Genomic DNA, 26,350 nt, shown 5'->3' with positions numbered 1-26,350 from the left:
GACTACAATATTAATGATGGAAGCAGCAGTAGGAATATCGTAGAAAGAGCCTCAAATTCTACAACAAAAATCCCAGATTATGGGATTTACTAGCTTCACAGTGGTATGACTAAATCATTTAATTTTCTTTTGTTTATTTCTGAGATTTTTTTATTTTTATGATTCTGTAATTCTCTTAACAAAAAAATATGATTTTCTTTTAGAAAGTAATTGAGCACTTTATAAATAACCAAGAATGCAAAATTCAGAAAATTTTTAGCTAAAGGAATCATATGGCAAAAATAAATGTAATTTCTAATCAGAAGAAGAGTTCAATATTGACTATAGCTTTATATTATGGTACAGTGTTACCTAGAATCATTTCACTATGATCTTTTTTTTAACTTTTTAAAAAAATTTTCTTTATTGATTAAGGTATTACATATGTGTCCTTATTCCCCCCCTTTTCTCCCACCCCCTCGCTCATGCCCTCACCCCCCTGGTGTCTGTGTCCATTGGTTAGGCTTACATGCATGCATACAAGTCCTTTGGTTGATCTCTCTCTCCCTTACCCCCACCCTTCCCTACCTTCCCTCTGAGGTTTGATGGTCTGATCAATGCTTCTCTGTCTCTGGATCTGTTTTTGTTCATCATTTTATGTTGTTCATTATATTCCACAAATGAGTGAGATCATGTGATAATTATATTTCTCCCACTGGCTTATTTCATTTACCATAATGCTCTCCAGGTCCATCCATGTTGTTGCAAATGGTAAGAGTTCTTTCTTTTTTACAACAGCATAGTATTCCATTGTGTAGATATACCTACCACAGATTTTTAATCCACTCATCTGCTGATGGACACTTAGGCTGTTTTCAAATCTTAGCTACTGTAAATTGTGTTGCTATGAACATAGGGGTGCATATATCCTTTCTGATTGGTGTTTCTAATTTCTTGGGACATAGTCCTAGAAGTGAGATTACTGGATCAAATGGGAGTTCCATTTTTAATTTTTTGAAGAAACTCCATACTGTTCTCCACAGTGGCTGCACCAGTCGGCATTCCCACCAACAGTGGACAAGGGTTCTTTTTTCTCCGCATCCTCACCAGCACTTATCGTTTGTTGATTTGTTGATGATAGCCATTCTGACAGGTGTGAGATGGTATCACATTGTCGTTTTGATTTGCATCTCAAATGATTAGTGACTTTGAGCATCTATACTAATAAAAAAGTAATATGCTAATTAGACCGGGAGACCTTCTGGATGACCTTCTGGACAAAGCTGTGGCTGCGAGGGCCGAGGCAAATGGCCAAGGCTGTGAAGGCCCATCACAGAGACCCAGCCGGGTGGGCAGGGCCTCCCTGTGGGTGGGGATCAATGGTGAGCCCAGACCTGGTGGGGAGGGCCTCCCTGTGGGTGGCAATGAATGGCAGAGCCCAGGCCAGGTGGGAAGGGCCTCCCTCTGTGGGGCATTGATCTGGGGGCTCCGTGACCCATTGCCCCACAAAGGGAGACCCAGGTCTCCTGCCAGCGACACTGTGGCAGATGGGCGGGGCCTGCCAGCTATCTTTCCACAGACGGAGGCCCAGGCCAGCCAAGGATGGTACCCTATGCCTTTTGCCCGCAGAGGGAGGCAACCAGTGGTGGAGTGGGGGCAACGCCGCACAGGTGGCAAGCAGTGGCAGCCTCAGGGGTGGGGCCAGCTTCTGGCAGCCGTGGGAAGGAAAACCCCGATAGGCCCTTTCCCCCACCAGCCTTGCGCCCCCCCCCCACCCCCCCACTCCTGACCCTGACAGTAGGGAGGAGGTACTGTTTTACCCACAGTGTCCATAGGAATTACTACAAATTTACTTCTCGGTGGAAGAACCTTTCATTCCCAATATAAATTACCAATTCCATTAAATGAAGCTTCAATTTCTAGACTCAATACGAAGAGAGAAGTTGCTAAAACCATTAAAAAGGTCAAACTTCTCATTATTGATGAATGCACCATGGCATCCAGTCACGCTATAAACAACATAGACAGATTACTAAGAGAAATTATGAATTTGAATGTTGCATTTGGTGGGAAAGTTCTCCTTATTGGAGGGGATTTTCGACAATGTCTCAGTATTGTGCTGCATGCTATGCGATCAGCCATAGTACAAATGAGTTTAAAGTACTGTAGTGGTTGGGGATGTTTCAGAAAGTTATTTCTTAAAACAAATATGAGATCAGAGGATTCTGCTTATAGTGGATGGTTAGTAAAACTTGGAGATGGCAAACTTGCTAGCAGTTTTCATTTAGGAATGGATATTATTGAAATCCCCTGTGAAATTATTTGTAACGGATCTATTATTGAAGCTACCTTTGGAAATACTGTATCTGTAGATAATATTAAAATATATCTAAACATGTGATTCTTTGTGCAAAAAATGAGCACGTTCATAAATTAAGTGAAGAAATTTTGGATATACTTGATGGAGATTTTCACACATATTTGAGTGATGACTCCATTGATTCAACAGATGATGCCAAAAAGGAAAATTTTCCCGTCGAATTCCTTAATAGTATTACTCCTTCAGGAATGCCATGTCATAAATTAAAATTGAAAATGGTGTAATCATCATGCTATTGAGAAATCTCAACAGTAAATGGGGTCTTTGTAATGGTACTAGATTGATTATCAAAAGATTGCAACCTAACATAATCGAAACTGAAGTATTAACAGGATCTGCAGAAGGAGAGGTCGTTCTGATTCTAAGAATTGATTTGTCCCCATATGACACTGGCCTCCCATTTATATTAATCCAAAGACAGTTTCCCATGATGCCAGCATTTGCAATGACTTTTAATAAATCACAAGGACAAATTCTAGACAGAGTAGGAATATTCCTACCTGAATCCCATTTTCAGACATGGTCAGTTATATGTTGCTTTCTCTTGAGTTCAAACAGTGTGTGACATTAAAGTTAAAGTTGTAAATACTTCATCACAAGGGAAATTAGTCAGCACTCTGAAAGTGTTTTTATTTTTAATGTGGTATACAGGGAGCTATTAGAACAAGTTTAATTAATTTATCAGTCATTTGTATCAATGTTTTTATATCATGTTTTTGTTGTTTTCATATCATGTCTTCGTTGTTATGTCATGTTTATTAATATGTGTACATATTATTTTCATATACATTTCACTAATTTTCTTTCATCCCTGACACTTCTATTATAAAGGGCAAATAGCAATATTAAAATGTTTCTTCTAATTAATTCCCTTTTAGTGTGCACGAATTTCGTGCACTGGGCCACTAGCATTTTCATATGTCTCTTGGACTTTTGTGTGTCCACTTTCGAAGTGTATATTTAAGTTCTTTGCTCATTTTTTGATTGTATTGTTTAACTTCCTTTTGTTAAGATGTATGAGTTCCCTATAAATTTTGGAGATTGGGATATGACATTGGCAAGTATGTTCTCCCATGCAGTGGGCTTTCTTGTTGTTTTGTTGATGGTTTCTTTTGCTGTGCAGAAGTTTTTTATTTTGATGTAGTTTCACTTGCTTATTTTCTCCTTAGTTTCCATTGCCCTAGGAACTGTATTGGTAAAGATATTGCTACAACATATGTCTGATATTTTGCTGCCTATGGATTCTTTTAAGGTTTTTATGGTTTCCCACCTTCTGTTTAAGTTTTTTTTCCATTTTGAGTTTATTTTTTGTCTGTGGTGTAATTTGGTGGTCTAGTTTCAATTTTTTGCATGTATCTGTCCAATTTTCCCAGCACCATTTATTGAAAAGACTGTCTTGACTCCATTGTATGCTCTTACCTCCTTTGTCAAATATTAATTGAGCATAATGGCTTGGGTCAATTTCTGGGTTCTCTGTTCTGTTCCATTGGTCTATATGTCTGTTCTTGTGCCATACCTTTGTGAGCATGTTATTTCTGTTTGGCTCCTTGTACTGCATTACTATGAACTCTCACCAGTAATGTGTGATGGGGCCTGTTTAGACCCACACAAACACAAGATAGCACTATTAAATTTTTAACTTTTTTGCTGGTTGGACAGAGTATTGCATTATTGTTTTGATTTGCATTTCTTTCATTTTTATCAAGAATCTTTCTTATGTATTAATTGGGCATTTTATTTATTTTCTGTAAACTTTCCTGTTCATCTTCTACCCATTTTTCTATTGGCCTTTTTATACAAGTTGTTGATACATTAAAGAGATTGGCTAGTTTAATATATGCATTGCAGATGCTTTTCATATAGAATTTTAAAAATTTTAACCATTGTTTTTCTTTATGGCATCTCACTTCTATGTCTTCTGTAAAGGATTTTCTACATAGTGAGTGAAAACTTTTTTTACTTACCTTTATTCTATCTTATAGCATTTACATTTTTATTTTTTATGCTTGATTATTTTTTAAAAACAATTTTAAAAACTGTTTGTTTATTTTGTAAGAAGTTACCCCTAGTCCAAAGTAACTATGTTTTAAAAATTTTTGGCCAAAAAATTTACAAAAACCTTTTCAGTTCAACCTAATAAAAGTGATATCTAAAAAATATTCGCCATTATTAGGTCTGTCTTTAAAAGTTCAGATTCTAACGCATTTCTAAGGCACAGTGTTCTGGAAGACGAATGTGCTTCTGCTGACATCGTAGGATGGGTGAACATCCATGACTGGCTCCCAGTGAGCCTGGTGGGCACCTTCCGCCCTGGACATTGTGGGATGTGAAAGTCAAACATAGGCCCCCAGGGCTGTGTGGAATTCCTTGAGACACTGTACCAGCTGCTGGAACTTGGGCCTCTCCTCCGGATCCAAGGCCCAGCAACAAGCCATCACAGCAAATAGTTCATCAGGACAGTTATAGGCTGGACTATTCATAACCATCTTTCAGGTACACAGCCATCTCAAAAGGGTCAATGTCCACATAGGGCGTTTGGCCCAGAGTCATGAGCTTTCACAGTGTCAGTCTGAAGGCCCACATGTTACTAGCACTGGAAAACTCATTATTAGCCAGACTTTCCAGAGCCATCCACTGTACTGGCCTGTTTTCATTGTCCCCCCAACAATGATAGTCCATGGGGAACAAGTCTCTGGAGAGGATATTGTCTGTATCTTAACTTGAAGTGTGTCATCAATGACACAGTTCCTAGCAGCCAGGTCTTTGCTTGATTCTTTAACCATCTAGAATTATTTTTTGTTTAAAGAAGGATGTAAAGGCTCGGCTTTGCTTATCCTATATAATAAAGAGCTAGTATGCAAATAGTCGTCATGCCCTCACGCCCTCGTGCCGGAGGTTGTCCGGATGGTTCTGCTGTTCAGTAGTTCAGTCAATTTGCATATTATGCTTTTATTATTATAGATGTGTTTCCTACTAAAAAGGCAGAATAAATGCTTGCTTTCTCTTTGTCAATTTTCAAAATTAGAAGTTGATGTTCTAGATTATGTTCAGTGGCAACAAATGACCTTTTCATTTGCTTTCTCATTGTGAGTTAGTGGAATTTGATTTATTCTAAATGTTTCAATTAGATATAATTATTATTGTTTTATTCAAATTGTTGTACATTTGGTCATCGGGATCTCTCTTAAACTGATTCCTGTGTCCTTTTGATCCAACACTAGTAGACTTAGAATACTTCTTTGCTTTCATGTGCAACAAGATATCTCGGGCTTATCCTAAAAATCCCCCATTCCTCAAGTTTTATTGCACAAATAATACACAAATATACCCACATGTGAACTCTGGACAATCATTGAAGTATGCTGAGTTATGTATGAAGGCTTCCCATTACTTCATTATACTTTTGTTCTTTCCTTCAAAGGAAATTACTGGCCAGTAGTTTGGGGCATATTCTAAACCTTTTCATACATTTACATAAGTGAATGTAGCTTTTTTGTAGATGGCGTTTATCAACAAATGTTCCATTCTAATCCTAATTTGCTAACACTTTATCCTTATGTCACTATTTGTGTTTTTAGTCTTCATTTATTGTGAGTGTATCAAACCTTTCCTTTATATTCCTAATCTGACTTCAACCATTCTGTCCTGTTTCAACTATTTTCCTGTTTTATTGACTAATTCTATAGTGCTCTTCTTTTTGGCCACTAGTAATAAACATGTGTAAGTAGATATAATGTTTTAGCTCTCCATCCCTTCAAGTGAATCAACTATGAAAACATCAATTTAAATAAAAGTACTTTTGACAAGTGAAGTATTAAAATGACTCGGATGGTTTCTTGCATACCCCATTGACTAGTGATTATTTGTACAGAAATAGCCCTCTATTCTTGTCAGCTATCTTCTATTCAAATAAAGCCATTGGCAGAGATTTTTGTCACTTAAGGAAGTCATTCTGATTAGAAAGCCTATGTTGATCTACTATGGCTGTCAGTTTGGTCCACATTTATAGCTTATGACCTATATAGAACAATTGAGAGAGACTTTTTCTGAGAATAATTGAGAGAGCCATTTTAAGTTTATCTTTTATTTTAGATATGAGAAAATAGGAAACTGAAGGAACCTTTTTAAGAAAGAAAACATTTATTGCTTTTAGCTCTGAGACCTGTGTTTTTCTAGAGTAATTTGGGAATTTTATTCTCTTTATCTAGAGAAAACTTTTCCAGCTTCAGCATTACATTGTTTTCTTGTGTGTTTGTTTGTTTGCTTTTTGGTGGTATCAGTCCAGATTTTTTGCTGGAACATGGGAAGAAAATGTTCATTTGTACGTGGCCCCCGCAGGGCTTTGTATGGGTTACAGTTGGAGTTCTTTGTGGCTCACTTCCAGGTAACTGCTATTTTTCACTTTCTCCCCTCTGCCTCTCCAACCGTTCCTTCCTTTTTCCTCCACGGCTTCCTTTTCCTGGGCTGGTCTTTGCAATGACCTCTGGGAGGTTGTGTTCTTGCCATCTTCTCATTCTGTACACTGCCCCAGATGCTTTCATCATTTCCCTGGTATGCAGTCACTTCAAAGACGTCCAGCTCAGAACCTCCACCCAGATTTTCGTACTAGAATTTCTGAGCTCCAGGCCCATTTAACTGATCCTGTAAACGGGCACTTTCACCTACCTGCCCCTCAGATACTTCAAACTTAATGTCTAAATTCCTGTCCCATCTCTAACTTTTCCCATTTTTCCTCTGCATTGCATTTCCTATCATGGTAAAGTACTCAGCATTCACTCATCCTCTTAGTTATCCAAAATCTCCTTCTCACTGCTGCCCTCACCAATGGCTCTCCATTTAGCTATTGCATATAGTTGCCAAGTTCTGTGCTTCTTTTTCTTTTTTAAAAATATATTTTTATTGATTTCAGAGAGTAAGGGAGAGGAAGAGAGAGATAGAAACATCAGTGATGAGAATCATTGATCTGCTGCCTCCTGCACACACCCCCCGCCCCCTCCCACTCCCCCACCCCCCCACCCCCCCCACCCCCCCACCCCGGATCAAGCCTGCAACCCGGGCATGTGCCCTGACCGGGAATTGAACCCTGACTTCTTGGTTTAGAGGTCGATGCTCAACCACAGAGCCACATTGGCTCCACTGGAAGCCCTGGTGCTGGTGTTGCTTACATCCTTGCTGAACCAGAGTGATTTTGTAGGACAGCCAGCCCTTCTGAGGCTTCAGTGCTTATTGGAGAAAATCCAAACTCCTTAGTTTGACAGATAAGACTCCCTTGGCCTGCTTGTTTTCCTACTTCCACCCATCCCACCTCTTGGCCACTTTTTTTTTTTTAATTCTTTATTATTGAAAGTATTACATATGTCCCCTTTTACCTCATTGTCCTCTCCCAGCCTACCCCGGCCCCCCAGCCTAGGCCTTCAGCCCCTATTGTCTGTGTCCATTGGTTATGCTTATGTGCATACACGTTCTTTGGTTGATCTTTTACCTGCCTCTCCAACCCTTCCCTACCTTCCCTCTGAGGTTTGACAGTCTGTTCGATGCTTCTCTGTGTCTAGATCTGTTTTTGTTCATCAGTTTATGTTGTTCATTATATTCTACAAATGTGTGAGATCATGTGATGCTTATCTTTCTCTGACTGGCTTATTTCACTTAGCATAATGCTCTCCAGGTCCACCCATGGTGTTGCAAATGGTAAGAGTTATTTCTTTTTTAGAGCAGCGTAGTATTCCATTGTATGGATGTGCCACAGTTTTTTAAAGCATTCATCTGCTGATGGGCACTTAGGCTGTTTCCAAATCTTAGCTGTTGTTAATTGCACTGCTATCAACATAGTGGTGCATATATTCTTTCTGATTGGTGTTTCTGATTTCTTGGGATATTCTTGCTCCTGGCCACTTTTAAAGAGTAATAGTAACAGCAAATTTTGAGTCTTATAATAGACTCCTTACAAAATGCTTTCTTTACATACACATTTCAGTTATTTTTTTCAGCAGCCCTTTGGAATAAGGCATTTGTCAATGTAAGTTTGTTTGTTTTTTAGTATCCCCAAGGATAAGTTTCCATATACAGCATTATATAGGTTTGTGAAATTAGTATTTTGCTTACTAATGTTCTTTAAATTTATTAATTCAGCTTACAAACATTTTCTTCATATGTTGCAAAGTTTATTACTACCATTACAAAAATAAAATGCAAAGGACAGAATGCATTACTGACGTTTTTTGAAGTGATGGAATTGTTTTGTATCCTGATTGAATACATACACAGAGAGAGAGAGATAAGCCCATTTTATTGTTAGTTTATAAAAGAGAAACCTCTGACCCACTTTTTGAGTGTTTGAGTGTGTTTTCACTTTTATTTATTTACATAATGGAAACTAGTGTTAGTCACATATGTCCAACAATTTTGATGTATGTGTATGTGAATTGAAATGTTGGGAAACACAAAGTGCAGATTTTAAAAATAGTTGTTTTCACAAAAATCTACTGAATTTATGTGGTGTTAAACAGGTGTATAAATGATAAATGTTTAAATAATTGTCTTCTTTCTGCTTCCCTTATATTTCAGATTTAATATGATGGAGCATGGGGAATTCAATCCATAAGCCTAACTACAATAATTTATTTTTAATTTGTAAAATAACCTAGCAATAATTTAGAAAGCAAACTGTACTCTTTTGATCACCAGTTATGAGGCTAAAATAGTGTTTGAATTGCATATTTTTTTGGCTGATAGTATATTAAAAGGAATTTTGTGACAGTAATTTAAAACTCAGTTGGACTGAGTTATATTTGATCTGGAAGGGCATGAGATGCCTCTCTAAGGATAATTTTCCTGACAGTGGCCCCCACCATTTCTTAGTGAATACTGTTAGAACAGTCAGAATATGTATATTCTCCTATTGTTGAAATTTAAAAGTAAAATGTTGCTCACAAGAAAGAGCACTTAGAGCACTTTCCTGTAATTGTATGTCTCATTGGGTGCAAAAACCTGTTAATGCCTTCTGAGGCAATTAATCTCAAGGCTTGTAGTTGAGTGTGCTGTCCACTGGGTGGTGACAGAGACTGAATAAAATCAAAGATGGACCAGCCTGGAGGGACTTAAGAGGGACTCTGTCCCTTATATTTTTAAGGATGGTTAGAGTATTCTTTTTGTTGGCTTAAAAAACCTACTAAATATTATTGCCTTTATTCTTAAATATATCAAGTTATATCTCCCTTTTTGAGTAGAATATCATAATTGTTGGCACTGGCATAAAAATATTTACCGTTTATATGATGACAACAGCAGCAAAAAATATTATTAATGTGATATTTTCACAAAAACATCCCCTGTTGTATCTGATGAGAATTGTGGTGCTTTCCTACCCTTTAAGGAGTAGGGCGGTAATTCTTCATTAAAACTCCTGTGGTTTGGGGGGAAGAAGGAAAGAATAAAATTTTAGGCATGGAGCTATTATGGGGTGAGCAAAACAATGCTATGCCTATTGAAAAGAAGTCTAGAATGAAAGTATGGATTATAAATATTAATACTTATTGCCTATTTTTAGTCATCTGTTTTGACATCAGTTATGTTTCAATCTTTCATTGTACTCAATTGCTTAGAGGTGAAAGGAGAGTTAATACAAACAAAGGCCAAGTGCAGCAGTGTGTGTGTGTGTGTGTGTGTGTGTGTGTGTGTTCGAGTAGGTTACAGTGGATCAAAGAAGAGGCTATACAATAATGTTTAATGCTTAATTGGATATATGTTTGTGGAAAAAAGGGCAGAGAACATTTAGTAGCGTATGAAAATATTGCTAGTGATGGCATTTGTCCTCACAGGATCTATGCTGTATATCTTTAGCTCAGTGAAAGTTGAATAATTAATCTCTTAAAAGAATCGCCTTTATAACAAAGTCAAGTAGGTTGTCTTCCTAATTTCATATTTGCAAAGGTCAGATTGCCCGGGCACAGAGTCCTTGAGTTTGGTACTGCTGTTGGAGTTCAAAGGCCTCTGCCCCGCCCAGTGTAACATGAGCAAGTCCCCACTCAGACTTGGGAGTTACAGCCTGCTCTCAGGCGGGAGAAGCTCCCTCATAGGTTCCCTGTGGCCATCTCCACTTTCTGCCTTCCCGATCCCCTTGCCATCTTTCCTTTCTTTTCCTTTCGGTCATTTCCATGATTCACCTACCACAATCGCCCACTCTTGTCCTCTCTTTCTCTTTCTTCCCCTCTTTTCTTCTCTAGTCACTTCTTTCCACCACTTTTCATTCCTCCTCATCTTTTGAGAGACACGGTTCTCCACAAATGAGGTTGTCCTGAGGGCCCCCCAGGGCCTTTGCTGAAGTGCCAACAATGTATGTAGAATTTACACTGTTCAGAGGTGTTGGGTCAGTAATGAGAGTAACTTGTACATGGCATAACCTAACAGTGTTATCAGTCAACAAATACTTATGGAAGATAGATGTCGATACGGGATCCTGAGCCATGAATTAGTTTCTCTTGTTAGTCTTTAGTCTGCTCCCTGGTCACAAATCATTATAGAAAGTAGATGTGACCTACACCTTTAAATTAAGCAAATCCCAGCACATTGGTCTGGCCCTCACCCCTATCATGTAAGGCCTCCTAGCCTAACTGGCATTACTATCTTTAAGAAGGGGAGGAATTAGGGTTTTTAAAAATGTTTTTATTGATTTTTTTTTTTTTAAGAGAAGGAGGAAGGGAAAGAGAGATAGAAACATTGATGAGAGACTGGAACATGAATCAGCTGCTTCTTGCACACCCTTTACTGGGGACTGAGCCCACAACCTGGGCATGTGCCCTGACTGGGACCTCTTGGTTCATGAGTGGATGCTCAATCACTGAGCACACCAGCCAGGCGGAATTAGGCTTTTTAAGCACTTACATTTTAGGAGGGTCTTTCTTACATTGTTGTCTACTACTTCTTTTTAAATTGCTTTATCTTCTTCTGTGCTTATTGAAAATCTTTATGGGGACAAAGGACCATAGTCTTTAAATGTCTTTATACATTTGAGGTATTCACCATGTACCTCTTATAGAGTCCTAGTTCCTAACAAGAGATTGACATTTAGAAAGTAATTAGATACAGTGTCATTTTGTTTGCACTGAATTTTTTTCCCTACAAACCCTGCTATACCTAGTTTCTTGGCTATGCAGATCTTGGGTATTTGTAACCATGTGTAGTGTATGTATGAACAGTGTGTCATTACTATAATGTATATTTACTATATACCAATGGGCATTTTGTCAACACCTTACACACAATTCTGTTATTATTTTAGATATTATAGGAAAGAGTACAAAAAGTCACTTTAAGTAGGTTTTTGTCTAGTTGAAAAGGGAAATGTATTGCATGAAATAACTTGAAGATGCTTCCTTTTGGATATTTTAGAATAGTGGCAGATTTCTCCCCCAATGTGGATTTTGGCCTCTTGCCTATTCAGTAAATGGAACATGTTAACTTTTTCTTATTATTCTAATATGATGTGTAGATGCATAGAGTATTAATGTCTCTTCCTTAGAGAAATTTCTGTATTGACCTGAATATAAAGTAGTGTTAAGTATAAGGTAAATACTTTTCTTACCGTTTATATTGAAAAATTAAATCTCCCACTTGGGTATGATGCATACCTTTCCATTTTGTTTCATGCATGAAATTATCACCTCAGCCTCTCCATTACTTCCTTCTCAGTTCTTCTATTGCTTGTCCTGAGAAATACATGCCTATCCTACATTTTACTTGTGTGTCCTGTTAGTTTTTATTGATGTGTGCCTTTTATGTATCTAAAGTATTTCAGAATGAAAAGCCCGTGAATATTAGAATAAGAACAGTATGTGAAATGGTATCATTTTTCCCAAAGATGTTCGGTTTTCTCCCTTAGTTCTCTTTCCTCCCCACTTTCTTCCTTCCACTCCTACTTTAAAGTGTTTTTTAGAACCTCTTTCCCCTCATTGGCTCCTTCTTATACCCTATTTTATTCTGCCTCAGTTAGTCCAGACCTGGAATATTGCTTACATTCTGGGCACCACACTTACAAGGATGCCCTTTCATCTTCATCAGTGTCAATAAGTAGCTGGAACTGATGTCTATGGAAAATGCTTATGGATGCCAACCCCAAACTGACTGTTTGAGCAATAAGTTGGTGACTAGAAAATGACATACAGGAATCTGCAAAGTAATGGAACTCTAGTAGCCCTTTCGATGTGGTACCGCTTACGTCCACCTTCCACATTTGTTCTGTTCAGTTGCCTCTTTGATGTGGTATGTCAAATAAGTTTTAATTACTATAGTTGTGGACATTGAAAATGTGCTAGGACCATAAAAGCAGATGATCGTAAATAATGAAATATGCAGCATGCTACTAACAGAAAAAAAGCAATCCATAAAATGGGTGCTTAATAAAGCAAGTCAGCTTTCAGATTTAGGATGTAGACCTAAGGGTCTTGTCTTAGTCAGTTCAGGCTGCTATAACAAAACGCCACAGACTGGGTGGCTTTAACAATGGAAATTTATTCTCTCACAATTCTGGAGGCTTGGAAGTCCAGGACGAAAGTGTTGGCAGAGTTGGATTCTTCTCTCTTCGGCTTTAAATGGCCATCTTCACGTGGTTGTCTCTGTTTCTTTCTGTGTCCTAATGGCTTCTTCTTATAAGGACATGAATCATATTGGATTCACGGCCCACTCCAGTGACCTCATTTAACCTACTCACCTCAGTAAAGGCCTTACTTCCAAATGCGGTCACATTCTGAGTTACCAGGGATTACCACTTCAACATACGAATTCCGAGGGCACAGAATTCAGCCCGTAACAATGAGGTGGTTTTAGGCACAGTCCCTGCTGAAGAAGAGGAAAAACACCAATTTGTTCTCAGGTGACTCATCACCAACTCTAGTGCCCAGTCCACCCATGGGACCCAGGCAGTGCAGCTCTTTACCGAGGCCACCCTGTGCCAGGCACTGTCCAGGACTCCACACATTAGTCAGGGAACAGCCTTCCTTCCTCTTAGGTGTCGCCTCTCTCTGTGTACTTGAGAAGGGGTGATGGCAAAAAGATGGCTGTCCCCACGAGGTCCAGCACTCCCTTTCTGACCACTTCTCCAACTGGGTGCTCCTCCCTGCTCCGCCAGGGCCTCCCCTCACCCCACTACTGACCACAACTCAGGGACCTTGAGGGCTACAGTCCCTGTGGTGCAACATGGCTACTTTTTAGAAGGCTTTGCAGGCAGGGAAGTGAACACTGGGCAGATCACACCTCTCTCTGAGGCCCTATCTGTACTCCACTCTGAGTGTGTTGGTATGTTAATTCCATCACGTGGTCTCTACCCTGTGACCTAATTACCTTCCAATGCCCCTCCTACAAATGCCATTACATTAACGTTATACTGAGAGTTCAATATATGAGTTCGGGGGTGGAGGTGGACCACAGACATTCAGTCTACAGTAGTTAGCTAATCTTTGAAAAATCCAGTCCAAGTGGATTTGGTTTCATGAGTTGTGAATTGATACAGGTGGGAACAGTCTGAGTAGCCACAGTCTGGACTAAGAGAAGCTTTCACCAACAGCCTGAGTTCTAGGGAGTACACATGCAAGTTGCAGCAGCAATTCTTTTATTTTTTTCTTAACAATACTGGTATGGAGAATTTAAAATATATATTTGAAATTATTTTCTATGCACGAGGCTCTCTCTGCAGGCTGCTAAAAGCCACTGAATGCTGGAGAAGCAGGGCAGCTTAAAGGGCTCAGCATGACGATCACTACAACTGATCCAGTTTTGTCTCTGGAACAGTGCATCTGCAGGCACAAATTAACCACTCTCTGGGTGCCACTGTTTTCCTTTTCTTTTTAATGGTTATGTTTTTCATCAGGTTCCCATGCACCAACCTGAAAAGGGTGTTTTGATGATTGAGTGATATTATTATCTGAAGGAATATCAACCAGCCATTGACTTAGCCAGTCACTTAACTGAGTTGCATGCCCTTAGAAAATGATCAGAGGACTAAACGAAAATTCATAGATTCAGTTTTTCTATTACATAGGTCTTTATATGATAATTTGTGTTTGTTGGGGTTAGTTGCCTGTAGGGAGGAAGGAATTCATATATTTTTGGAATTAATGAATCATTATTTGTAGAGCTGATAAAAACATTTTGGGGACACTAAATAGATTTTAATTTTTATTGTTAGTTTTTAACCAGAGAGGCTGATTACTTGTGAAAGTTCTTGACTTGGGCTACCTTTGAGTCAACTCTCTTGCCCTGATTTCAGTATTTTCTATGAGACTAGTCAGAGCTAAACTGAAATACTTAGGGTTACTTTACACGCAGCATTCATGAACAAAGGAAACTTTTCCCAGTGACAAGCATTTTAAAATTTGGGCTATCACTTATAATCACTTGTCACTTATTATAAAATGTCTTCATTATGAAAAGACACAGAACAATTTGGTATGCCTACTGTTTCTGAGTAGTACCTGTCTGTTGTTGCTGTCTTTTTTTTTTTAATATATTTTTATAGATTCAGAGAGGAAAGGAGAGGAAAAGGGAGAAACATCAATAATGAGAGAGAATCATTGATTTGCTGCCTCCTGCATGCCCCTTATTAGTTATTGAGCCTGCCACCAGGCATGTGCCCTGACTTCCTGGTTTATAGGTAGATGCTCAGCCACTGAGCAACACCCACCGAGCTGTTAACTGTCTTTAAACCAGGAGCCATACCTTACTCCGCTCATCACTCACAGGTCACACCTAGCACAAGAGCAAGTGTCTGTGCTCTGCCTTAAGGCATATCCTAGCGCAACCTCTCCTCACAGCTTCCCTCACACTTAGTGTAAGTGTAAAGAGAAGAGGCTCTGGAATCAGCTCTGGGTTTGAATTCTCCATCTGTCACTGGCTAGCTATGAGCCCTTGGGCAAGGACGCGTCTGCCTCGGTTTTCTCATCTATAAAATGAGAACAGTAGTAAGCTATGTTATATGCCTATTGCTGATACTGTATGTATAGCTTTTGAGCAGTGTTGACATAAAGGGGCTCAATGAGTGTTAGCTATTACTATTACTTTCATTAATTATTATACAATCTAAGTCCAACTCACCTTTCAAAGTGAACTTTATAAGATAGACATCAGATCATGTTACTCTCCTGCTGAAAAGCCTTCAGTAGTTTATAGTAAACTCAGAAAAAGAAAAAAAATCCAGAGTTCTTACTGTGGTCTTCAAAGCCCTGTGTGATGTGACTCTTCATTGTCCCCAGCCATTCTCCACCTGGCACAGGCACCTTTGTTCCTGCCGGGACTCTCCCTGCTCTGCCCCGCCACACCCAAATCACTGTGATTGCCTTGTCCTGGTGCTCTTCTCACAGCCCTGCACAGCTAACATAGCAGCTCCATAGGACGGGGCTTCACCCTGTTTTGTTTGTGCATCACCAGCAACGAGAGTGCCTGGTCCATAGCAGTTGCTCTATAGCTATTGGTTGAATGGGTGAATGAATGAAACAAACTATTCCCAACCCTAATACTTTGTGTGCTTTCACATGTATAAAATAAAGAGCTTGCACAAATAATGACAAAATAAAATTAAATTTGGTTAAAACCATTCCAAAGTTTCTCTGGAATTTAATGAACATGGCAGGGTGGAAGAAAACAGTGACCCGGAGTGAAAATGCTGGGTCCTGGTTCTCATTCTCTTCCTGCCCCTGAAGATCACTTGGCTTCTCTGAGACTGCTCTCCTGCCTATAAAATGCAGGCAGGGTTGGAAATCTCTGAGAAGCTGCCCCGCTGAGGAAAATGGGAAAAAGGGTGAGGGGAGGCACCTGATCCCCTCCACTTCAACTAGAGCAGCGTTGTTTAGATTTCCTTTATATACTGGGGTTTCATATGAAATTTGGTTTGAAAAAAAGTCTGTTTCTTAAAAAAACCCCACCAAATTAGAAGAGCACAAAGGCTATTTTTAGCTTAATTGATTCTGGCAGTTTACCTATTTAAAACATATTGTTTCTTCACATTCTCTGCACCCTCCCCTCCCAAAGGAAAGCTCATTGACTATTTTTTCAAATGTCTTAAAGAAAATTAAGATATGTAGGTAAATAACAGAATTGTCCTCATCAACAATGAACTACATGAAAACAAAGACCAGGTCTGCCTACTCACTACTAATGTGTTCATTGCTTAGCATAGTCCCAAAGCAGAGCTTACTCAATAAATATTTGTTGGATGGACAAGTGGATAGTTGAAGTGAGCAGCAGCTTATTTTTAAGGGAGAATATATTTTGTAATAATTAGTGAAAACACATCTTAAATCATGGAATTTTTACAAGTTGTTTTTTTTCAAGATGATATTTATTGAATGTTGATATTGTAATAGGTCATGTTTACACAGTGTCTGCTAAATGGCAAATTTATTGCACCTTCCTTTAATTCCTCATTCATTTCTAATGTTAGTTATTTAAAACATAAAACTCTCAATCCAAGATGGTGGCAGAGTAGTAGATGGAAGCTACAGTCATCTCCTTCCAGGACCAGACTAGAAGCACAACTGAGATATAGAACAATCATCTGAATAACCAACTGAAGACTAGCTGAAGAGAGATCTTATAGCCAAGGATTTACAGAAGAGGTCACAGCGGGACTGGGATAAGCACAGAATTAATGAACTCCTAAGATAGCAGCAGGAAAGAATAGACAAAGAGGTTGCTAGATTCCAACAAAGGCTACCAAGAAACCTTATGAAGTTGCAGATGACTTTGAGAAGTTCCTACATAAACTTCAACCTGAAACTCAAGTTGATGGAGAATTTCTGGCATCACTGTCATCATCAACAACACAGAAGACTGCAGCTTTGAGGAAGGAGGGCACTGAGAGAAACCAGAAATAGGCTGGGTTAAGAATATTGTCTCCAAAATAAAATCCTATATAACAAAAGGGTAATATGCAAATTGACTGAATGGCAGAACGACCAGTCATTATGATGTGCACTGACCACCAGGGGGCAGACACTCAGTGCAGGAGCTGCCCCCTAGTGGACAGTGCACTTCCACAGGGGGAGCGCTGCTCAGTCAGAAGCCCTGAGCCGGGCTCAGGGCTGGTGAGCACAGTGGAGGTGGTGGGAGCCTCTCCTGCCTACACGGCAGCGCTAAGGATGTCTGACTGCCAGCTTACTCCTGGACTGTGAGAGGGTATAGGCCAGGCTGAGGGACACCTCCCTTCCCCTCCAGTGCATGAATTTCATGCATCAGGCCTCTAGTAAAATATAAAACTAAAAGTGCCCTTGCCGAAACCGGTTTGGCTCAGTGGATAGAGCGTCGGCCTGCGGACTGAGGGGTCCCAGGTTCGATTCCGGTCAAGGGCATGTACCTGGGCTGCGGGCACATCCCCAGTGGGAGATGTGCGGGAGGCGGCTGATCGATGTTTCTCTCCCATCGATGTTTCTGACTCTCTATCTCTCTCCCTTCCTCTCTGTAAAAAATCAATAAAATATATTTAAAAAAATAAATAAATAAACGTGCCCAATGTGATTTCCTTCTTTTTTTTTTTTTCTTTTCTTTTTTTTTTCTAAAGTAGGATCCTCTTAGAATATTAGCTTTAAAATAGAGAGTACTGTTTCTTTTTTGCAGTAATATGGTGAAAGGTGCTTAATAATAAACTATGTGGGGACAACTTTAGATCACAGTTGGCTTTTAAATTTGGCAGATCTGCTTGAAGTTGATAAGAAAAGTTTTACTGAGATATCAAAGCCATGTTAAGTTCAAGTAAGTTAAAGTGAAGGTGATGGTAAGACATTGAACAGCAGGATTGTTTTAGGAATAGAAATGAGACTATCAGCCTTGCATTCTTGAAGAAAAAAAAAACATATAACAATATGTCTTAACAAAATATAAGAATCATGTGTTACACATAAGGTTATAAAATATTTTCACCACCTGCATATTGCCTAATAAGATTTTGAATTTTGGTGTGTTTTACAGTCTCTCTAAAAAGTGCTTCTCTTGTAACTATAATTCTGTGTGCATGTGTATGAGTACACATATGAAAAGTATACAATTATTCATAGCATGGTTCTTATATTTGGTACTGTTTACTCATGTGTTAATGTTACTCATAAATATATCTTTCCTTTAGGTAAAGAGGATGAATTTCCAAAGAAGCCTTTGGGACAGCTTCCACCTGAACCTCAGTCTGCTGGCATTAGTCACCTGAGCAATGGACAAAGTGTTGGCAGATCAAGTCCCCATAAGATCAGAAGAGAGAGTGGCTCATCGCCTCACAGAAAGCCCGAGCATTCCCCTCACCATCAAGGCAGAATTGGTACACCAGAAAGAGCGAGGCAGCCAAGACGGGCATCAGTGGAGGAGGACAGTAAAAAGCTTAAAGATGAAGCAGACTTTCAAAGAAAACCTTCATCAGGTCCACAAGACAATACTAGGCAATATGACCATGCATCTGCTAACCAAAATAGCAATGCTCTTTCAAATATCAGGAAGGAATTTGTGCCCAAATGGAATAAACCATCAGATGTTTCAGCTATTGAAAGAACTGCCAGATATGCCACTGAAGGCAAGAGTCGATTTGCACACCCCACGCTTACAGTCACCATCCCGAATTCTGCAGATCCTCGGGTGTCCAATGCAAGGCAGAAGATGGTCTGGGATGCCGATGAAGGGAAACGGGGCTCGAATGCATCACAGTATGATAATGTACCTGAAAATGAAAATGGCCCATCTGTTGAAGAGGCACTAGAAAGGGCTTACTCTCAGAGTCCGAGGAATATTGTTTACACGCACAATCCAAGGAAGCATCCTGAGCCAAGTTCTAGTCCATCAAAAGTATCAAACAAGTTTACTTTTAAAATGCAGCCTCCAAGTTATGCAAAATATCCAGCTCAGCTAGATGGGGAAGATCAAGGGCCCGTGCACCCCCCATCTTACAGCAATCCCCCTATTTACCACGGAAATTCTCCAAAGCACATCCCCACCACTAACAGCAGCTTTGTGTCACCACAGTTTAGCCATGGGGCTCAAGTGAATCCTTCCAGGAGACCTCATGGTTCCACTCTTTCCATCAATGTTTCCCCAGAGAAATCTCACAGCCGTCCAGCTCCTGTTGTCCTACCATCTAGTCGCATAGAAGTTCTTCCCATTGATATTGGTGCTGGGGGATATTCGGGCAATTCAGGGTCACCAAAGAATGGAAAATTCCTCATTCCTCCAGTGGATTATTTGCCAGATAACAGAAAATGGTCAGAAGTCAGTTACACATACAGACCTGATATGCCTGAACAGTCATGGACTCGGGATGCTAACCGTAGCCACTTAAGCAATTTAACAAAATATTCTGCCTTTCAACATGTACCCTTTCAGGACCATGGTCTCCCCCCAGTTTCCGTGGATGGTCCAGTGCGGTATAGAACTTCCCCGGCTTTAGAAGATGCCAGCTCCTCTGGGTATCAGTATTCAGGGCCCTCGGCTCCAGTGTATCACTACAGAAAGCGGGATGGACTTTCTATTCAAGAATCGGTATTGCTGTGAGAATTCATCTATACTTGCTGGAGACGAGAGTGGAAATCTCCCAGAATCTACATTGCTATGTTTGTAATTGCCAAAGCAGTATTTTGTACCATTGTAAACAACTCACACAATTCTCATGTTAGTAATAAGAATAGATGGGAGTGTTTTCATCCCCATGTAGATGCTGCTGAAGATGAGCATTGTAATTGCATCATCACTGAATCTATTAATTTACCGTAGAAACATAGCAATAGCATTTAGGGATGCACACAAAATAAATTAATTACTCAGTTCCATTTATAACTTCTCAACACCTAACACTTTTACTCTATTAGCCCATTTTACTTTGAGTAATGTTACAAAGTACTGAAAAACTGTCTATGAATAGTAGACATTTTTAAGGCTCTATATAGAGTATGTGTCTTTAAATAGATATAGACATCTACACATACACACTTCAACACAGAACTAATGAAACATTAAAAAACCTGCTTTAATCTAGATCCATGAAATAATTTATCCTCCTTTTTTTCTTTAACTGGTCTTTAAGTCAAGTCTCCCCACCCCCTCATATTTTTTAACCCAGGTCCTAAATTGACGTAAGGGTTTGCCTTTAGGTGATTAATTCAGATCTCACAGAATACTCATTTTCTGCTGCCATTTTCTTTCAATCTGAAAATTAACGACATTGGAGGGAAAGTCTAACCACTTAATGGTGCTTAAAAATTGTGGCAGTGAAAGTAAATTGAAGGCCACAGGTGTAAGTATCCATGTGGCCAGAGGTGCAGGCTCAGTGTATCCGTGGGCACCGAGATCTGTTCCTGCCTCTGCGCCCTTGCTCTGGCCTGCTCACAAAGCTCAGAGCAGAATGCTCCTGCCAGATGTGAAGGGAGTGCGGTGGCCCAGGCTGCAGCTGTCCCGTGGGTGCCCGTGGGAGAGGCAGCAAGTTCCCATGGGGCAGCAGAGCGCACTCCCGGAAATTCCTTTGAAAGCAGGATTAGCAATATGGTTGCTTCTTCTGCCCCTCATTTCCTGCAGGGCCTCACTACAAAGGGCTGGGTGGTCCTTTACATGATCTTTTTCCTGGCATTCTTTTCTTTCAAGAATATAGTCAATGGATATTGCCGCCGCTTAGGCCATTAAATTATCAGCATGTAAAATTGTAAAAATGATCTGAATTATGGCCTTTTCTTTTTTAATAGTGTGACTTTCATAATTTCAAAAATATTTTTCTTTTTCAGGGACAGAAATTCAGGTCCATGTTAAAAAAAATTAGCAATGTCTTTTACAATATTCTATTTACACTACAGTTAGCAAAACACTGACAAAGTTTGGAGCATGCCAAGAAAATATGACTTTGTGTTTAATTGGAGAGCTTGTTTTCAACATTATTTGTTCACATTTGAACAATAGAGTGGAAAACCTAACGTTGAGGGTTCTTCTCGTTGCAAGTTGTGGCTTTAAGCTTTCAAGGTACAGAAGTATGTCTTTTAAAATGAAAGTAACATTTGTTTAGCTAGTGAATGTGACAATAATTTTTATGTATATAATGAGTCTAATGTAATCTTAATCATCTTGGAAATGAAGTTATTAAATGACAAAACAAAGGCAGTGTATTAGCAGGTGAGCACTACACGGAAGCTCAGACAAAATCCTGATGTCACTGGGCTCTCGATTCAGATCATGTGAAGCTTGGACATAAATGTATGTAAAAATGTAGCTGAGGACATTAATTCTAATTTTTAAATCATGATTCTGTGACTTGTAATAAATCAAGCTGTACAATTTAGTTCATGATAGCAGCATCTGAGCTGCTCCAAAATCTATATATCAACAGTGGTAAATACTGTAGATTTATATATATATGTATGTATGCAAAATATGTATACACACACACTATTTTCTTATGTCATCTATGACATTTTTTATCTGTATACTTTTTTTGATGTGATTGTTTTTAACATGCTAAAAGTAATACATATATTTTGTTTTGTGTCCTTTATGTGCTTTTTTTTTCATATGGCAGAAGTGTTGCATCCCTGAGCCTTCTAAAGCTAACTCTCTTCTAATTGAGTAGATACTGCCAGTGTTTGCTGACATGGCTTTATATACTCAAGTTCTATGTTACATGCGTTATTAATTTCCTGTAGTACTGTGTTTAGAATTACAGCACCTTTATTTTATGTAATCTGCCATTATTAATAGCAATAAGATATTATTTCTAGTCTTCCCCATTATAATGTATAGCTGTGGTAGGTTTTCAAGTAGGAAAATTCTATTTGAAGTTGTTTTGCCACCATACAATTTCACGCTTTCAGATTTATCTTTCACTAAAGATAAATAATGAAATAGTGATAAAATATAAAATAATATTGGTAAAGTGGGTTAAAATATATTTATGAAAAACATTTGGTAAGAATTTTTATGGTGTGAAGACTGATTTTACTCTGTAACTGCATGTACTTGGTGTAAATGTTTTGTTAAAGTCTTCATAGCAGTTTTGCCTAAAACACTAAGCACTTTGGTATAGTTTTTATATATTTTCTTAATGTTTAGTTTGAAAGGTTAAAGAAACTAGAACCATAGTCTCAAAGGATTGTTAAACTTTGACTCTTTCCGGTGCTTACGTTTTTTAATAGGATTTTTTTTTTTTTTAATGACAGCTTTTTAAAGCTGGGAGATATATGTAAAATCAGATATCAACTGTAGGGAGGAAAAAAATATTTTCTGCCTACCTTTCTAGGTTCTCTGGCCAGGCACTGACAAAAGACAGGTGAACAAGGAAAAGACAAGTTTATTGACATCTGCATCCTGCACTCTAATGAGAGGATCCAGTGATGAGTATCTAAGAAGGGCAGGTGTGGGTCATGGTACCTTACTTAGTGGGGAAGGGAGAGGGAGAAAGGCCCTTGTGGAAAAGTAAATGACTTTTTGGTAAATAAATAGACCTTTTGGAAATAAACAAGAGATATGATAGTTTGTGACAAGTCTGGGTGTGGTGCCAGAAGAGATGAGAGTTGCCCAGGGAGGGGATTATGACTATTGAATTCTTTGGGGAGGTTCTGCTTTAGACAGATAAGGGATTTTGGGAACTCAAATGCCTTCAGCTGAAAACTTTTCTTATACCAAAGTGGCATATTTTGGGGTAGCATGTTCTGATACCCTCAGCATCAAAGAGTGTTTCTTGGGGGGAAAAAATTTAGTCAATAGGACATTTCTGGAGAAGAAAAATGGATGTTTACAGAATGATTGTTTTAACTTTTTTCATTTTAAGAAGATTTTATATCATACTTAGTGTAACTTTAAGATTGAGTTTAATGCCTACAGTTATCTCAAGATCTCTCTCTCTCCCCCTCTCAGGACCTATTATGATTCAGGCACAAAAACAGTACCTCCTCAATACTTTGCTGAGATCTCTTTTATTTTCATGATTAGAGCAAAACATGCCATGTCCAGAAATAGGGACTTATTCACAGCACACCCAACCTTAGTCTAACGGAAATATTAGTGCTCTCGATTATCTTTTATACTCACATTTTATTTTAGTATGCCCTTAATTGTAGGTTAAGACTATGGTTTTGAGATCTGATTTTGTTGTTTTGTTTTAACTGTCCTTTAATGGATTGTACATGTCCATTTCTAATATGGATATTAATGCTTATGGACAAGGTGATTTTAATAATCAAACTTTACTTTTATAATCAAGGGGTTGTGATTAGGAAGAAGGATTCTATTTAATATGTATTTACGATTTGTACCTTCAGAAAGAGTTTCAGTTAACCATAAATCTAAGGATACGTGTCACCATTTTATAGATGAGAACACTGAGAACGGAGCAAATTTTAGATTTCATAGGAGTGGATCTTGACCCCTGCTGCACTTTAGAATTTTCAGGGGAACTTTTAAAAAATGTTTTCCTTGGTTCCTACCCTAGGCCCCTTAAATCAGAATGGCTGGGGTGGATCCCAGGTATCAGGTGCTTATATTTTCCTCCCTTCTGTCAGTTAAGCTATTTCCAAAAATCCCTCTAAAGTTGATTGTCTTATATTCTCACTATGAGCTGTCCCAAATATTTTTAACAGGTCAGTTTGAGTAAGTTAGGAAAAATTCCACTGGAAAGATGAACATTACCAGGAATCTCTGTAAGTTTTGATGAACCGACAGTGGTGGAAAGTATAAATGTCTTCTGATGGAAAGGCGCATGACCCTGTAATGTCTCTCAGGAGGGCTGGCAACAGTTGTACAAAATAGCTAGTGCCCTGTTAAGATTTCCATTTCCCTAGACAACCTCTCGTTTTTGTCAAGTGACTTGCTAAACAAAGGCCTACGTTGTCCGGAAGCCTGCGTGCATTTCTCCATGTGAGGGGCTGAGAAAATGCTTTAGTCGCTTGGCCGGTCAGCACTTCATTGAGCACAGTGGACTGACTAGCTGTCCTAGGGCCTCATCTTTCAATAACAGACCTGTTTTATAATCCGTGTCTCCAGGCAGTGTTGGAGAGCCGCACAGGTGACTTACAGGCACAGCAGGCCACCGATCGAAAGGATTGGGGAGGCTTGTGGGGGAGGTGCCTCCGCTGAGCCTGGGAGGATTCTTGAGAGGACAGGAAATAGGGAGGGAAAGGGGGCATTTCTCCCCAGGGTGGCATGAGCAACTGCATGGTCTGTGGGGGAAAGTTTGCCACTTTGATGTGTGGGTGTGGGGTTTTGAGAGACCAGATTTTGGAGGGCCTTGTATGCCATTGAACTTGGTCCTGAGGTGGCTTTTTCCCTGGGTATGTTTACATGACCTGTGTGGCCCCTAGAAGCGCTGGAGGCCAGCTGTGAGGGAACAAGCCTAAAGGAAGTAAGGAAGTGCTCTTCTAAAGGTGGTACAGAGCTGAAGGCCAGGGAAGAAGTTTCAAAGAAAAGGTGATTAACTTGGGAACTAATTACTAAGTAAAATGGGCAAAACTTAATAACTGCTTGAATGTCATCATAATAATCATAAGAAAAGTAGCTAATATTACTGAATACTTACTATGTGTCTGGTCCTTGCTTAAGCATTTTACCCATATTAACTCATTTAATTCTTCCAACAACTCTATGGCGTATGTACTATTGTAATTCCCAGTGAGCAGATGAGAGAACTAAGACACAATGGGTTGAAGTAACTTAGTGACACAGTGGTAGGTAACAGCCAGAACTTGAATCCAAGTGATCTGAATCCAGAGCCTGTGCTACCCGCCCCCCGCCCTCCTACCCCACCCCCACACACACCAATAAGGTTATAGGAGGAGTAATGTAACCACCGTAACATTTTACCCATTTAAGTGTACACTTCAATGATTTTTTAGGAAATTTACAGAGTTGTGCCCAATTTTAGAACATTTCCATCCCCTCAAAAAGATACTTTATGCCCATTTGCACTCCTTCTCCATTCCTGCCCCCAGCCTCAGGCAACCACCAATCCACTTTATCTTTCAGGTTCACTTTTTCTGGACATTTCATAAACATGGAATCAGGTAATGTGTGGTTTATTTTTGCATCTTTCTTTCACATTTACATAATGTGTGTAAGGCTTGTCCATGTTGTAGCATGTATCAGTGCTTTCCTTTGTGTTGAATCGTATTCCATTGTGTGGCTGTATCACAATGTGCGTATTCACTCATCAGCTGATGGACATTTGGACTGTCTGCATGCTGTGACCATTTGTGTTCAAGTCTTTGTGTGCACAGGCTTTCACTTCCATGGCATATATCTAGGAGTGCTATTGCCAGCTTTTATGGTAAGTTTATGTTTAACTTTTTGAAAAACCACCAGACTTTTCCAAAATGCACCATTTTACATTCCCACCAGTAACATAAATACTTATTGTTTGTATTTTTTTTTATTATAGCCATTCCAGTGAGTGTGAAATGATATATTATTGTGGCTTTAATTTGTATTTTTCTAATAGCTAATGATCTCAACCATACTTGCATGTGCTTATGGGCCATTTGTATATCTTCTTTGGTGAAATGTCTGTTCAAATCTTTTGCTCACTTAAAATTGTGTTGTTTTCTTATGTCATAGTAAGAGTTTTTACTGTATTGTGGATACAAGTCCTTTGTAAGACATGATTTGCAAATATTTTCTGCTAGTCTGTGACTTGTATTTTCAATTTCTTAATGGTGCCTTTTAAGGAACAAGTGTTTTTAATTTTAATGAAGTCAAATTTTTCAATTTTTTTCTTTAAGGATCACGCTTTTAGTATTGTTTCTCTCCTAACCCAAGGTCACAAAGGATTTTTTTCCTGTTTTATTCTGGAATTTTTATACTGTTAACTCTTACATTTCAGTCTATAAGATTAATTTTTGCATATGGTGTGAGGTACGGGTCTAAATTCATGTGGATATCCAGTTGTCTCAGCATTCTGTTAAAAGACCACACTTTCCCCTAAAGTACATAGCCTCCAACTTTTTCCCCCCCCAAATTGTTTTGGCTATTGGGTCCTTTGCATTTTTATGTAAATTTTAGAACCTC

At 39.0% G+C, this 26,350-nt stretch overlaps 1 protein-coding gene across 2 annotated transcripts in view; it reads left to right on the top strand.

Annotated features, from left to right (window-relative positions):
• USP6NL (USP6 N-terminal like) overlaps nt 1-21,844 on the top strand; it is a gene marked incomplete at its 5' end in the record, with an annotated part of 174,997 nt that extends 153,153 nt beyond the window's left edge. For both annotated transcript variants that reach the window (XM_081085391.1, XM_081085392.1), the window contains one exon: nt 18,465-21,844. In XM_081085391.1, coding sequence (XP_080941517.1) covers nt 18,465-19,870 — 1,406 coding nt within the window. In that variant the 3' untranslated portion in view covers nt 19,871-21,844. The remainder of the gene's footprint in view (nt 1-18,464) is intronic.
• Nucleotides 21,845-26,350: the final 4,506 nt, after the last annotated feature.

Source organism: Myotis nattereri (genome assembly GCF_964212035.1).
Source record: "Myotis nattereri genome assembly, chromosome: 1".
In the NCBI taxonomy this organism is placed as follows: domain Eukaryota; kingdom Metazoa; phylum Chordata; class Mammalia; order Chiroptera; family Vespertilionidae; genus Myotis; species Myotis nattereri.
Note: the sequence above shows the minus strand (reverse complement) of the source record. Positions and strands in the feature narration are given on the sequence as shown.